This window comes from Oncorhynchus kisutch, linkage group LG4, assembly GCF_002021735.2.
Source record: "Oncorhynchus kisutch isolate 150728-3 linkage group LG4, Okis_V2, whole genome shotgun sequence".
NCBI classification, from domain to species: domain Eukaryota; kingdom Metazoa; phylum Chordata; class Actinopteri; order Salmoniformes; family Salmonidae; genus Oncorhynchus; species Oncorhynchus kisutch.
In genome coordinates, this window is record NC_034177.2 from 60,227,707 (window position 1) to 60,243,800 (window position 16,094).

Here is a 16,094-nt window from a genome sequence, read left to right on the forward strand (position 1 = left end):
ATACTTGTTAGACCCTTACAAATACATGTTTATTTATTTAAAAAGAAAGGCTTTAGACTGAACCAATGCTTTAAGCAATCCATCTAGACTGTAGACGTTAATTAAAATGTGTAGTATATAATATAATATAATAAGTACAAACAGACGTCTCTGTTAATTAACTTATTGCAATACAGTGCATGGCAATATCAATAAGCTGTGCTACTTCATATCCAATGAGCTGACGACAATGAATGACGTCAAAGATTTAGGATGACAACAAACTGTTCAAAAGAGTTAGGGAATATCATGCTGTGAAATCCTAATATACAGTGCATTCGGAAAGTATTCAGACCCCTAGACCTTTCTCAAATTTTTTTTTTACGACAGTGCATTATTCTAAAATGCATAATATTATTGTTTTTCCTCATCAATCTACCCCATAATGACAATGCGAAAACAGGTTCTTGCTATGAGACTCGAAATTGAGCTCAGGTGCATTCCATTGATCGTCCTTGAGACGCTTCTACAACTTGATTTGGAAAGGCACACACCTGTTTTTATAAGGTCCCACAGTTGACAGTGCATGTCAGAGCAAAAACCAAGCCATGAGGTCGAAGGAATTGTCCATAGAGTTCCGAGACATGATTGTGTCGAGGCACAGATCTGGGGAAAAGTACCAAAACATTTCTGCAGTATTGAAGGTCCCCAAGAACACAGTGGCCTACATCACTCTTAAATGGAAGAAGTTTGGAACCACCAAGACTCTTCCTAGAGCTGGTTGCCCGGCCAAACTGAGCAACCAGGGGAGAAGGGCCTTGGACAGGAAGGTGACCATGAACCTGATGGTCACTCTGACAGAGCTCCAGTGTGCTTAGGACCTCTGGGGTGAAGGTTCACCTTCCAACAAGACAACAATCCTAAGCACACAACCAAGACAACGCAGGAGTGACTTCGGGACAAGTCTCTGAATGTCCAGCCAGAGCCCGGACTTGAACCCAATCGAACATCTCTGGAGAGACCTGAAAATAGCTGTGCAGTGACACACCCCATCCAACCTGACAGAGCTTGAGAGGATCTGCAGAGGAGAATGGGAGAAACACCCCAAATACAGGAGTGCCAAGCTTGTAGCGTCATACCCAAGAAGACTCAAGGCTGTAATCGCTGCCAAAGGTGCTTCAACAAAGTACTGAGTAAAGCATCTGAATACTTATGTAAATGTGATATTTCCAAAAACTTGTTTTTACTTTGTCATTATGGGGTATTGTGTGTAGATTGATCAGGGAGAAAAAAAGAACATAACAAAATGTGGAAAAAGTCAAGGGGTCTGAATACTTTCCGAATGCACTTTAAGTTTGGAGAGAGATGGAAAATTCCATGTTGAAATGGAGGGACAACTTTCAGCCAATGGACCTCAAGAAAGTCACCATGGCGAGGGCTAGAATTCCTTACATTTTATTGCGTAAACAAAAATAGCGCACATAAATCTCTGCTGACAAAAACAAAGTGATCCAAGTCGTAACGCTGCTGGTTTGCTTAATGACCAAACACCCTCTTTCATATAAAAGTTATTCTTGTTATACGATACAGGCGCATCACACAACCACTCTGGGGGGATAACGTTTTCTGTAATGTTACGTAGCTGTAGGGGTGGAGTAGAGCGCAGTTCCCTGTCTCTCTCCACTCACAAATGACATCCAGGTTTGACTCAGGGGCTGTTTGCTTTCAGCTTTAAATAAATCGCCACATAGTAACCATTCCCCCCCCTCTCTCACCCACCACCCCCAAAATCTCTCCAAAGCAGACAGAGGACACACTGTACTGGCAGTTTTTACCCTCGTTAATAAGTCTCTCTCTCTCTCTCTCTCTCTCTCTCTCTCAGGAAGCAGACTCAGGGAACATCTTCACAGGGTGTTCAAATGCACACACAAAAACATCCCTGCTGACAGCCCTCCTAAAAACGTGCTCTAAACACAGACAAACACACGTTTGGGAATGGATAAGCAACAAGACAGAAGCATAGAGGTAAGAGAAGCATGGACTTACTACTTCTGTAGGTCGGAGGGTGTTTCCAGAGGGCTGAAAGAGGGGGCACTCTGCAACAGACCAAACAAAGAAGTCATTGATAAATCCACAGGAAGGTCTCTTCCAGCTTGAATAGATGCAGGAGCATTAGCTGTCGTGAGGTTCTCTTCTCTCCCTCTCCTGTGTCTGTCTGTAGTGTCTCCAACGCCTGCCGATCCTTAGCTCTGCTGGACGAAGCTTTTACACGGAGGAGCAAAGCGTGTGTTTTGGCCGGCATGCAAGTTGGAGAACAAGCGGCAGTGAGGAGGGGTGCAGGGGGGGTGGGCGTGCATCGGTCAGGGGAGGGGGCCCATGCGTGGAGGGGGCTCTCACTAGGCTCAGCCAATAGGCTGGTGTCTCTCACAGAGGGCCTCTCTTTTGTCTGGTATTGAGTCTCTCTCATTACCACTGGACCAGACCGGGGGACAATTAACCAGCTGGTGGTGCAAGCAGGCCAAATTACACACACTTGCGCGCACACGTGCACACACATACACACAGAAACACACACAAATATTGTCACAGTATAATGCAAATAACAGCAATTCCTGAATACAGTAAAATCAATTAGAAACGGAGTCAGACATTTACAATAACACACAAATAAAGTTTGACATATAGGATAAGCACAAGCACACACACATAAACAAACAAGAAAGGGGTGAGTGAATAAGTTTGTTTATAGGACTCCGCCGTGCGGGCTAACAACACACGTTATCTTATTTGATGTTATTCTGGGGAGGTTACTAACCCCAAAACACAGGGAGAGCCATTCGCTGGCGGGGTAGCACCCGCTAGCATTTTGAATGGTTTAGAGCTTCGCTAATTTTAGCCCACTGTTTCTGTTGCTTTTCTCCATGCGAAGTCACAGAGTGTCAAAACAACAGACATGACATGCGGGCTATGAATAAAAGCACGAGTGTTGTTTGCACATAAGATTGCACAATCCCAAGCGCCAGCCTGGTCCTTCTCGTAACACCACATGTCTTCACACCCGTCCCATCTCAAACAGACGACCGGACCAGTAGCATACGGCACAGGCTTATTTCCCACAACATTCATTCCCTCTGGTTGCCAGGGGAGGAGGATCATTAATAACCTTTCAAAATGAATGCCTATCTTTATAAGACCAGCATTCAGCCTGGAAGGTCTATAGACTAATCTATTTATAAAGCCAAATGTTCCACGGGCACTTCACCCCCTCTTCGAGAACATGCCACTGCCACAGAATTGTCTATCTTCTCACTTTCCTGTCCTTATATCCCTCTCTGTCTGACAGAATTGGGTTCAAACACTATTGATAATCATTTCAAATACTTTAGCTGGACTTGATTGAGCTTGCCTGGCACAATGGAGCCAATAGAATAGTTGCAAAATTGCAAACCACACCCATCTGGCACACCAAAAAGGCTAAAGTAAGCGCTCAAATTGAACCCAGGTCTGCTGACTGAACTCCAAGTCCCTCTCAACATGGGATGAAATGAATGGTTTCTCGTGCTCAGAGGAGCAAGGGGAAGACCATCCTCCTCAGTGAATTTCAGAAAAATGTAAATAGTGAAACATTAAAGTGCAATATGTAACTTTTTGGGCAACCCGACCAAATTCACATAGAAATGTGAGTTACAGATCTATAATTCTATGTGAAAGTAAGTCTAAGAAGCGGTAGATCTGTTCAATATGTGCTATTTATATGCTTGGTTTTTGGGTCTTTTACTTTCGGTTTACACCAGCTTCAAACAGCTGAAACAATATTTTTCGTTATGGAAAATATATTTCACAGCAGTGATTCTATACACTATACTAGCTTATTTTGTCACATAAACTGAAATTAGGCAAATTATTTGAGTTTTAGCAACCAGGAAATGGTGCAGAGATTTCTGCATAGAAGAACTTTAAAAAAGGTATCCTTTTGGATAAATCTATACTAAATATATTCATGTAACCAAATAATTGATTAAAACACACTGTTTTGCAATGAAAGTCTACAGTAACCTCAACAGCTCTCTGTGGGGTAGCACCGTGGTGAAGCCTGAGGACAGCTAGTTTCCATCCTCCTGTGGGTACATGGACTTCAATACAAAACCTAGGAGGCTCATGGTTCTCAACCCCTTCCATAGATTTACACAGTAATTTTGACAACTTCCAGAGGATGTCCTCCAACCTAGCAGAGCTTTTGCAGCATGATCTGACATTTTGTCCACCTAGCACTGAAAGCATAATCTACAGCTAGCTAGCACTGCAGCGCATAAAAAGTGGTGAGCAGTTGACTCAAAGAGAGAGAAATACAATAGTTGAACAGTTTTAAACAAATTAATTTCTTCAAAAATTAAGGAGAAACAAGAGAGAGAGAGAGCTAGATTTCCCTTTCTCTTTCACATTTTAGCTAGAGAATACAGCTAGCTAGTTTAGCCTACTCAAACACCCAGCTCAAACGGAGAGAGATGTCATGTTAGCTAGCTGGCTCTGGTTATTCAGCACTGGAACTTTTCCAAGTCAAGGTAAGATTTTGTTTTTATTAATTTATTGCCACCGCCAGCCTGTGTAACTGCTAAACTGCTTGCTGACTGTACACAGTACTGCATGATTGTAGCGAGTTTACTAATGCATTAGTTCTAGCAGCTATGTTGACTATGATGTTAGCTAATATGGTGACAATGATGTAGGCTGTGTGTAGCGGTTAGCGGTTATGATATGAAGGCTTGGCTTTGAACGTTTTTTTTGCCTGGTCACAGACAGCTGATGTGTTGTACACTGATGTCCACAAGCGAAGAGAGAAGGTGAGAGGAGGAGAGCGCGTAGATGCGAGAAGGAATTAACGAGCAAAGTGATCATGCTGTTTGTATGTGGCTGCTATGAAAGTGAACTGAGTTTGTGTGTGATCAATGGTGTATTAATTCCGCCGATTCTGTTGAAAATCTTTTCCTAAATGGAAGCAAACGGAACGAAGCGAGACTAAATATAGCAGAATTTGTCCAATAGAAAAAACTCTTGTATGCAACTGTTGGACTAATGATTACACCCTAGATCATCTAGATGCAGGCAAAGGTGTGAAAGGCAGTATTGAATGTGTCACCTTGATTACAAAATAATGGATCTTTCATTCATAGGCTAGGTTGTAGCAACCTCATGATGGGTATAGGGAAAATTAGAGTATCGTGTAGTAGCCTAAACCTATCAACGTTACATTGAGATGGGTAAATGGATTATGAATGACAGTCATGCTGTAATAGAAATAAGGCCATGATCATTAAAAATATAATCGTCCTCCCTCATCTTAAACGGCACTGATACAGTATAGTCTATGGCAGGTTGACATAACAATAAAAAGTTGAACAGAAACAGACATGCTTTGCAAAGGTTCACCCATATGTTGGATGCCAAATATGATTAATTCTTCAATCAGAAACATTCCATAAAAAGTGGACTACGAAAGAACGTCACTGAAGATGGAAAGTTCATGTGCATGAACCACTGTCACTAGCATGCCAAGATCCTTGAAGTCAAACAATGATTTCAGACAGATATTGCAGACATCTGACGTCTCTTTCTGTAACGTGTGGATTCGATAGAAATTATGGGACACAACATTTTAGAAGCTGTTTACCAATCTAGGCGGATGAAGGTACCGTGAATTCCTTTCCCCTGGGGCGTCAGAGGAACACTGTTTTAAATTTGTTTGCCCAATTCCATACGCCTGTTTCCAAACAGGTGTCTGTGATGACTCAAAGAAATGTACTACTTTGCTGGTGGGGGATATACAGTGGGGCAAAAAAGTATTTAGTCAGCCACCAATTGTGCAAGTTCTCCCACTTAAAAAGAAGAGAGAGGCCTGTAATTTTCATCATAGGTACACTTCAACTATGACAGACACAATTCTTCTTATTATTATTTTTTATTAATTTATTTGCAAATTATGGTGGAAAATAAGTTTTGGTCAATAACAAAAGTTTATCTCAATACTTTGTTATATCCCCTTTGTTGGCAATGACAGAGGTCTTCTGTTAGTCTTCACAAGGTTTTCACACACTGTTGCTGGTATTTTGGCCCATTCCTCCATGCAGATCTCCTCTAGAGCAGTGATGTTTGGGGCTGTTGCTGGGCAACATGGACTTTCAACTCCCTCCAAAGATTTTCTATGGGGTTGAGATCTGGAGACTGGCTAGGCCACTCCAGGACCTTGAAATGCTTCTTATGAAGCCGTTCCTTCATTGCCCGGGCGGTGTGTTTGGGATCATTGTCATGCTGAAAGACCCAGCCACATTTAATCTTCAATGCCCTTGCTGATGGAAGGAGGTTTTCACTCAAAATCTCACGATACATGGCCCCATTCATTCTTTCCTTTACATGGATCAGTCGTCCTGGTGCCTTTGCAGAAAAACAGACCCAAAGCATGATGTTTCCACCCCTATGCTTCACAGTAGGTATGGTGTTCTTTGGATGCAACTCAGCATTCTTTGTCCTCCAAACACGACGAGTTGAGTTTTTACCAAAAAGTAATAATTTGGTTTCATCTGACCATATGACATTCTCCCAATCTTTTTCTGGATCATCCAAATGCTCTCTAGCAAACTTCAGATGGGCCTGGACATGTACTGGCTTAAGCAGGGGGACATGTCTGGCACTGCAGGATTTGAGTCCCTGGCGGCGTAGTGTGTTACTGATGGTAGGCTTTGTTACTTTGGTCCCAGCTCTCTGCAGGTCATTCACTAGGTCCCCCCGCGGGTTCTGTGATTTTTGCTCACCGTTCTTGTGATCATTTTGACCCCACGGGGTGAGATCTTGCGTGGAGCCCCAGATCGAGGGAGATTATCAGTGGTCTTGTATGTCTTCCATTTCCTAATAATTGCTCCCACAGTTGATTTCTTCAAACCAAGCTGCTTACCTATTGCAGATTCAATCTTCCCAGCCTGGTGCAGGTCTACAATTTTGTTTCTGGTGTCCTTTGACAGCTCTTTGGTCTTGGCCATAGTGGAGTTTGGAGTGTGACTGTTTGAAGTTGTGGACAGGTGTCTTTTATACTGATAACAAGTTCATTAATACAGGTAACGAGTGGAGGACAGAGGAGCCTCTTAAAGAAGTTACAGGTCTGTGAGAGCCAGAAATCTTGCTTGTTTGTAGGTGACCAAATACTTATTTTCCACCATAATTTGCAAATAAATTCATAAAAAATCCTACAATGTGATTTTCTGGATTTCTTTCCCTCATTTTGTCTGTCATAGTTGAAGTGTACCTATGATGAAAATTTACAGGCCTCTCTCAAATGTTTAAGTGGGAGAACTTGCACAATTGGTGGCTGACTAAATACTTGTTTTGCCCCACTCTATATAGGCCAACATTGCAGGTTGGGGTGCTATGGGCTTTGTTTATTTACATTCAAAAATAGGAATCATGAGTGTATCAATATGTAATGGGAGCCTTTCCTTCGAAAAGCGAATCCTCATTTAGACAAGTTCTTATAAATACACTGGCTCCCTTAGCATGTTGTTATAGCTGTATCCTTAACCTTCTCCACATAAAGTGTTTAGAGATAAAGGTTCATTATAAACCGGGTGGCTCAAACCCTGAATGCTGATTGGCTGAAAGCCGTGGTATATCAGACCGTATACCACGGGTATGACCAAACATTTATTTTTACTGTTCTAATTACGTTGGTAACCAGTTTATAATAGTAATAAGGCACCTCTGCATCCAGCCGTTGAGCCTAAGAACAGCCCTTAGCCGTGGTATATTGGCCATATACCACACCCCCTCGTACCTTATTGCTTAGGTATATAACAGAGGTTATATATGAAAACACAATGAGCTGATGGGATTATGGGTTACTTCCGGGCGAACATTAAGGCTGTGATGGAGTATCATAATGGAATGGCACCCTATTCCCATTATAGTGCACTACTTTCCACCTGGGCCTATAGGGCCCTGGTCCAAAGTAGTGCACTATATGGGGAATAGGGTGCCATTTGGGACGCCCCCCATCAGTCAGGGTATGACTCAGTGTAAAGACTGTGGTCAGAGTCAGACACTTTATCAGTGGTCCCACATGCAGCCGCCCCCTCAGTGACAGCGTACACTAGACACACTAGTCACTGACGGAGTCACTCAGTCGGAACAAAGAAGGCCAAAATGTTCATCCTACTCGTAAATATGTATGGCATTTTGGCTTCCGTTCCGCCTTGTATATCCATGGAGCTGTGATTGAACGTAACTGTGAACTTTATTGAATGTAATCATACGAATGTCCAGACCTCTGACTGTGAACTCACACATAAGTTGTGACCTTTGAGATGTATAATGGTTAATGTGATTAAACAATAATATCACTGCATCTATCTGGTTATTAGTGATGGGGGGGAAGAAATCGATACAGATACATATCGGGATAATATTTTGGACGGTATATCGTGTCGTTTTGACAATATTTCAATATTCTTTATGCGCTAGTTTGCTGCACCTGAACTAAAATTCCAGTATTTTTCCTTCATAGCTTGTTCTCCATCTTCTTTTTAATAAGGGAGCCAATTTGTTTTCAACATTTGTTTGGAACATCGAATCTCAATACATATAAACTGAACAAAAATATGTTGACATTTTTTATACACGCAAAAAATTGTTTCACGTTGCGTTTATATATTGGTTCAGTATAGAATCACAAGAATCGCAATACCTATCGTATCGGCGCCTAAGTATCTTGCTAATGTCGGCTCATCAGGTCCCAGGCAATTCCCAGCCATACTGGTTATGACCAGGTTTTTTGGAGCAACAGAGATTGTGATTATAAGACAATGTCCTACAAGTATAAGAGGTCAGAAAATCACTTTAACTATCGTTAGATCATTATGCTGTCAAGAAACCATTTGGACTTAACTTTGGGTAAAATATTAAGAACAAATATTGTGAAAGAATACTCAGGTTTCCTCCTTAGGTTGATCATCATGTGTTACATGGAGCCTAGACTAGCTAGACCTTCCAAGAAGGAGCCATCATCCCATGAGCACTCTGAGAACTCATAGATCGAGTCGCCATAATCCAGGCGAGATATGCCAGTTTAAACCCAATGTGCCAAGGTGTCTAGCCCACCCCTTGAGGGTCAAATACTACACATACCAGGTGTATCTGAAGCGTTGAGTCAGTAGGTCATCAAATTGAGCTAATCTGGCAACCGTCCACATGCCCTGAGACAACTCGCTTGGAGGCCAAAGTTTCTAGTACTACCCACTCCTAACCCTTATTAATAAGAAGGTATGGTTTCCAGGCAGACTCCAACGTGGAGGTTGGCCCTGACTGACTGACTGACTGACTGACTGACTGACTGACAGAGCAGACGGCAAGGAGATGGAACATCTGTTTGTGGGCAGCCAGTGAGTCTGAATACTTGTCTGGTGCCGACTGATGCCCGAGGCATGTAGCGTATCAGTATTTATCAAAGCTACCCACCGTATCTCAAACTTCTGAATCAACCTTGACAACACGCCCTCACTTAGAAAAGTAGCTATAGTAAATATACCAGTCTAGACAACACTCCTTGATTCAATAGGGGCTGTCGTGTAGTGCTTGCATGGACACTGTTGGACCTTTTTCAGGCTACAGGGCTGAGCCAAGCCATTTTGTGCTGGCCTGGTTTTATATACTACCATAGTTGTCAGACACTGTACTGGAAAGGACCATGTGAAAGGAAAATATCAGAGCCAGCACAATACAGTTTGGGTCAGCACGTTAGTATGAAAAGGGCATAACAGTTTTGATCTGAGGGGTGTTACCACAGTTGAATCAACTTGCCCAGTCCTCTGGCGTTTGCTATGTTTCCTCATTTGTAGGGTTCCCATCAATGCAACAACAACAACAAGTTCCACATGGGTGCTGAATGAATGACATGGTACAGAGGGCATGGTGCCAGTGTTGGCATAGCCGTGAGGATAAAATGCAAAGATGGCTTTCTGCCTGATACAGCCATAACAGCTGTGGGATTTATCACTTACCTGTATTCTTCCTTCATATACAGTGGCAGTAGGACACCTAACCCAAATTGTATTGGATATATAATTAGGCTCACCAATGGATAATGTGTAAAAATTGCAAATCATCTAATCACCGGATAAGGCCCATTGCTACTGTAGGCCGTTGTACAATGTTCAGCTGCCAACATAGTTGACATTGCGAAGTTAGTTGATATAGTTGATATAGTTGATATAGTTGACATAGCGAAGTCCAAACTCAAGCAAGCTTCACAGATGAAGAGCAGGTGCCAATATTTACAGGATGAAAGTAGAACAACGTTTTAAAAAGACAGCCCACTTTCAGGTGTTACTGAAGTCAAACGATGGGAGTTGTTCCAGAATGTATAGAAGGTGCAAAATAAAACAACAAGCATTGATAGCGATGACGGCATGAGCATGGCAAACAACCGAATAGCCATTAACTGCATTGCTTTGCCACAGACCCACTTGTCTTTCACACTTCTGACTGAGAGTAGAAATAAAAATGTACAAATGCGTTGCATATACAAGGATAGAGCTATACATAGAGTTCATTGAGTACCTATAGAGCTGGGAAAAGTGATCGCAGGCAAATTACTCAAGGTACGGTCGCATTGCGAGATATTTAGGAGGGGATAACAGTTTGTTTATATTCAGTAAAGGTTTGCAGATGTGAGGTAAACTTGTTGGAGTAGTCCTTACAGACAGACATATACTGAACAAAAATATAAACGCAACATGTAAAGTGTTGGTCCCATGTTTCACGAGCTGAAATAAGAGATCCCAGAAACCTTCCAAACGCACAAAAAGCTTATTTCACTTCAATTTTGTGCACAAATTTGCTTACATCCCTGTTAGTGAGCATTTTTCCTTTGCCAAGATAATCTATCCACCTGACAGGTGTGGCATATCAAGAAGCTGATTAAACAGCATGATCATTACAAAGGTGCATCTTGTGCTGGGGATAATAAAAGGCCACTCTAAAATGTTCAGGTTTGTCACACAACACAATGCCACAGATGTCTCAAGTGTTGAGGGAGCGTAGAATTAGCATGCTGACTGCAGGAATGTCCAACAGAGCTGTTGGCAGATAATTGAATGCTCATTTCTCTACCATAAGCCGCCTCCAACATAATTTTTAGAGAATTTGGCAGTGCGTCCAACCGCAGGCCATGTGTAACCACGCCAGCCCAGGACCTTCACATCCGGCTTCTTCACCTGCGGGATCATCTGAGACCAGCCACCCGGATAGCTGATGAAATTGAGGAGCATTTCTGTCCGTAATAAAGCCCTTTTGTCATAACAAAAATAATTCTGATTGGCTGGGCCTGGCTCCCCAGTGGGTGGGCCTATACCCTCCCAGGCCCACCCATGGCTGCGCCCCTGTCCAGTCAAGTGAAATCCATAGATTAGGCCCTAATGAATTTATTTCAATTGATTGATTTCCTTATATGAACTGTAACTCAGTTGAAATTGTTGCATGTTGCTTTTATATATTTGTTCAGTAGTTTGTTTAGGCATTTAAACATGGATGTTATTACCACATGCATAGTTTAAATACACTGTCACTTTAAGACAGCGGCCACTTACCGCTTTATCAAAGTCCATCTCTGAAAAGAATCTATACCAAGGCTCATTCTCTAAATCTACATCTTCTGGACTAGTGTGCTGAGTCTACAGGGGCCATGGCAAAAAGGAAAGGAGGAGAAAGACAAAGAGAAGACAGTTCAGACAGCACAGCATTTACAGACACAGGCAATGAGGCTTTGACACATTCTTGATGTGATCCAGACGACACTCCCACATTCCCGACATGCTGGATTTCTAAACATAACATGTCCTAATCCAAAAGGAATTCCTGAAGATTGGTCTGTAGGCCAGGTGAGTTATCCAAGGTGGGAGAAAAAAAACAAACGGACATTTCTGAAATGTGGACCGCATACAAGATGACGGATTCGCTCTCAAACGGATAAAAGACATAGAACGCATATTACCTGTGACGTCAGCAAATAATATAAAGCGGTCATCAGAATCGCACTCAACTAGAGTGTGCAGTCTGTGCACACGTGTAAGAGAAGACACAGAAGTGTGCTTTCATAGGTCCCATCTGCTTCTTATGATTGTATTCCTACTGAGATCGTATTATTCTACTTCTTTAAATGTGAATGTATCTCCTAACATGCTTATGCATAGTGTATTTCAATCATTGAGCCACAATGGCAATAAGGAAGACCATAATTCACAGAACAACAGATATACGAGGCTAGATGAAAATAAGAGACCGAAAAATAAGAGGCCTTCTGCTAATGCTGCCAGGAACCTGACACAGAACCACAGACCGTGTCCTGTAATTAAAGAAATTGTCACATCACATACAGTGTCTGTCTAACAATGGTGGAAAGCATTAACAAGGCCTCGATCTCTACTGTTCAGTATGTGGTGCAACAGGGATGAGTCCCACCATAACTGAACTCCAGACAAACAATGATTACATTATGATATAATCAAATAACTGTTGTACTGTAGAGAGGCATCTCTATTCTCTTCTGTATGAGCCACACAAAGAGGCTATCAACTAAACCAACTGTGAGCTAAAACCCATATGTAGCATTTGTTTAAAGGCCCACTCACTAATGAATCTCATGAGACATTAATAAGTGGTACTGTTTAAGAATCAATGGGTGTATGTCATCGAAACAATTGACTGTAAATATCACAGTGGGCCTTTAATGCCCCTATCACAGTGGGCCTTTAATGCCCCTATCACAGTGGGCCTTTAATGCTCCTATCACAGTGGGCCTTTAATGCCCCTATCACAGTGGGCCTTTAATGCCCCTATCACAGTGACCTTTAATGCCCCTATCACAGTGGGCCTTTAATGCCCCTATCACAGTGGGCCTTTAATGCTCCTATCACAGTGGGCCTGTAATGCCCCTATCACAGTGGATCTTTAATGCCCCTATCACAATGGGCCATTAATGCCGCTATTACAGTGGGCCACTAATGCCCCTATCACATTGGGCCTTTAATGCCCCTATCACAGTGGGCCTTTAATGCGCCTATCACAGTGACCTTTAATGCCCCTATCACAGTGGACTTTTAATGCCCCTATCACAGTGGGCCACTAATGCTGCCCAGATTCAGTTCTTTCAGTTGAACACGGGTGGCATACACTGTATTGGGACAATGATCTACAGGTATTCATACTGTCAAAGATAATGAAAAATATCCATAGCATTTTTTGTCCATAAACTGTGTACTGTGTAAGACTCCTTTCCAAGCAGATTCAAGGCAATTTTTGCTGTTGAATCACAGCAAGACAATGGCCAAGGCTTGTAAGTGATACCTCCACACCACCAGCTAGGTCATCTGTCATTGTATCCTCCTTTAGGAATGTTGTACACATGGCAATTCAGTCTACCCATACGTTACCTACTAAAGCTGCCCTAGTTAGTGAAGCAGCCACCTAAGCTCTTAGAGGGAAACAGCTTACACAACATGCATAGAATAGAGACTGCAGAGGCAAACACAGAATCACACGCGTGGCATTTGGGAGCATGGCTGTCGTACCTTTCTCTCCAGTTTCATCACCGATGATTTTCCCGGCTCGTACTCGAAGATGCTCTTGGGCTCGGCACGGTACTTCCTGGTGTCTACCTTTTTGTCAGGGGGCTCCCAGTCGTTCCTGTAGGGGGGAGGGGAGGAAAGAGCAAATCCCTATTAAGTCAAGCAGTCTCCATGGCAACTAGCTGGGGCTAGTTTTGTGGGTAACAGCTCCATCATCAACAGTGTTTTCCCGTACAGTAAAGCTTGTGCCCCTCCCACTCTCCATCTCTTTTAGTCTCACTCTTTCTCTCTCTCTCTCTCTCTCTCTCTCTCTCTCTCTCTCTCTATCAGAGCCGTTTTAAGAGATTATTTAATAAAGAATAAAATGTACGGTCATGTTTTAATCTGAGAGTTAAGTGTTGCATGATATACTTTTACGGAAACAAATGCTTTCTATCACACTGAGACCCAGCAATAAAATGTTTTCAGTTCTTGGTCCGTATCTCCGAGGCCATGCAAGCCACAGTATTAAGCCCTGTTGTCTCTTTGAGAGGGACAACTTTATCTTCCTGGTTGTAAATTTTTTTTATGGACAATTTAAAAGAAGTGTGTGTAATTATTAATGATAATTTTTTTGATATTCAAATTGTTTACAGTAAGTGAATATCTCAGGAATAGTTAAGTGAGTTGTCAGGACTGTGTAATCATTTTGATCACATTAAATAAGAGCTATATAAGAGCTTATCAAGAAATGTCCTCTGTGGAGGACACACAATGTTTTTCATCTCCTGTACCCATTGATTGTAATGTCACGTTTTTCATGTTTACGTCCCAATTTTGCACTTACAATAAAAGACAAATAACAATAACAGTACCAAAAGATTTCTGCAGCACTAAAAGTCCTCAAGAACACAGTGGCCTCCATCATTCTTAAATGGAAGAAGTTTGGAACCACTAAGAATCTTCCTAGAGCTGGCCGCCTGGACAAACTGAGCAATTTGGGGGAGAAGGGCCTTGGACAGGGAGTTGACCAAGAACCTGATGGTCACTCTGACAGAGCAACAGAGTTCCTCTGTGGAGATGGGAGAACCTTACAGAAGGATAACCATCTCTGCAGCACTTCACCAATCAGGCCTTTACGGTGGAGTGGCCAGACGAAAGCCACTCCACAGTAAAAGGCACATGACAGCCTGCTTGGAGTTTGCCAATGGGTACCTAAAGGACTCTCAGACCATACGAAATTAAATTCTCTAGTCTGATGAAACCAAGATGGAACTCTTTGTCCTGAATGCCAAGCATCACATCTAGAGGAAACCTGGCACCGTCCCTAAGGTGAAGCATGGTGGTTGCAGCATCAGGCTGTGGAGATGTTTTTCAGCGGCTGGGACTGGGAGAGTAGTCAGGATCGAGGGAAAGATGAATGGAGCAGAGTAGAGAGAGATCCTTGATGAAAACCTGCTCCAAAGGTTCACCTTCTAACAGGACAACGACCCTAAGCACACAACCAAGACAACGCAGGAGTGACTTTGGGACAAGTCTCTGAATGTCCAGCCAGAGCCCAGACTTGAACCCAATTGAATATCTCTGGAGAGACCTGAAAATAGCTGTCCAGTGACTCTCCCCATCCAACTTGACAGAGCATGAGAGGATCTGCAGAGAAGAATGGGAGAAACTCCCGAAATACAGGTATGCCAAGCCTGTAGCGTCATTTCCAAGAAGACTCAAGGCTGTAATGGCTGTCAAAGGTTCTTCACATAAAGTACTGAGTAAAGGCTCTGAATACTTGTGCAAATGTGATATTTCCGTTTTTTATTTGTAATATATTTGCAAAAATATCTAAAAAACACTTTTTGCCTTGTCATTATGGGGTAGATTGATGAGAAACATTTTTTTTGGGGGGGGGGAAATCCATTTTAAAATAAGTCTGTAACATTCAAAAAAAGCCATTGCACTGTATACACCAAGGAAAGGGCTTGAGTTAATATGGCACGTCATCTGCAGCTTCCGTGAGCAACAGTTTATCCTCCATCACCTGTCTTCCTTCTTTCTCTCCATCACTCATTCCTCCACACACGCCTTTGAGCAGGGTTCCCCAAATTTGACCCCATAAGTTTTCAGAGCAAAAAAATTAATAAAAAAAGATTATAAAAAACAACATATATATTTAAAACACCAGCAAATCAGCTCCAAGTGATTTTAATTTGGGAAATCTGTTGCAAAATATTACCATGTATAATAGAGACATATATGTGATAGTATACAAATGATTTGTAATTATGTTCCGGGCCTCCTGGCCATCTGCTGAAGAAAAAGAATCGGCCTGCGGCTGAATCTAGTTGATGATCCCTGCCTTAGAGAGTGGATTTTCTTTGCCAGAACTAGCATTTAAGGGGAGGGGCGAGGAGGTTGTCTAATCATATGTAGTGTGACAAGCACAGGAGGTAGTAAAGGTTAGACAGGACCTAACTGGGGACAAGGTAACCATGAGGTTAGCATGAGTCGATGTCAAAGGTGAGGAACAAAGTACTGTTC

At 42.4% G+C, this 16,094-nt stretch overlaps 1 protein-coding gene across 3 annotated transcripts in view; it reads right to left on the reverse strand.

Moving 5' to 3' along the window:
* Positions 1-16,094, reverse strand: part of LOC109889775 (sorbin and SH3 domain-containing protein 1-like) — an 88,162-nt gene that overhangs the window by 22,033 nt on the left and 50,035 nt on the right. For all 3 annotated transcript variants that reach the window (XM_031823345.1, XM_031823344.1, XM_031823343.1), the window contains 3 exons: positions 13,587-13,701; positions 11,607-11,690; positions 2,026-2,075 (listed from right to left, as the gene is read on the reverse strand). In XM_031823345.1, coding sequence (XP_031679205.1) covers positions 2,026-2,075; positions 11,607-11,690; positions 13,587-13,701 — 249 coding nt within the window. The remainder of the gene's footprint in view (positions 1-2,025; positions 2,076-11,606; positions 11,691-13,586; positions 13,702-16,094) is intronic.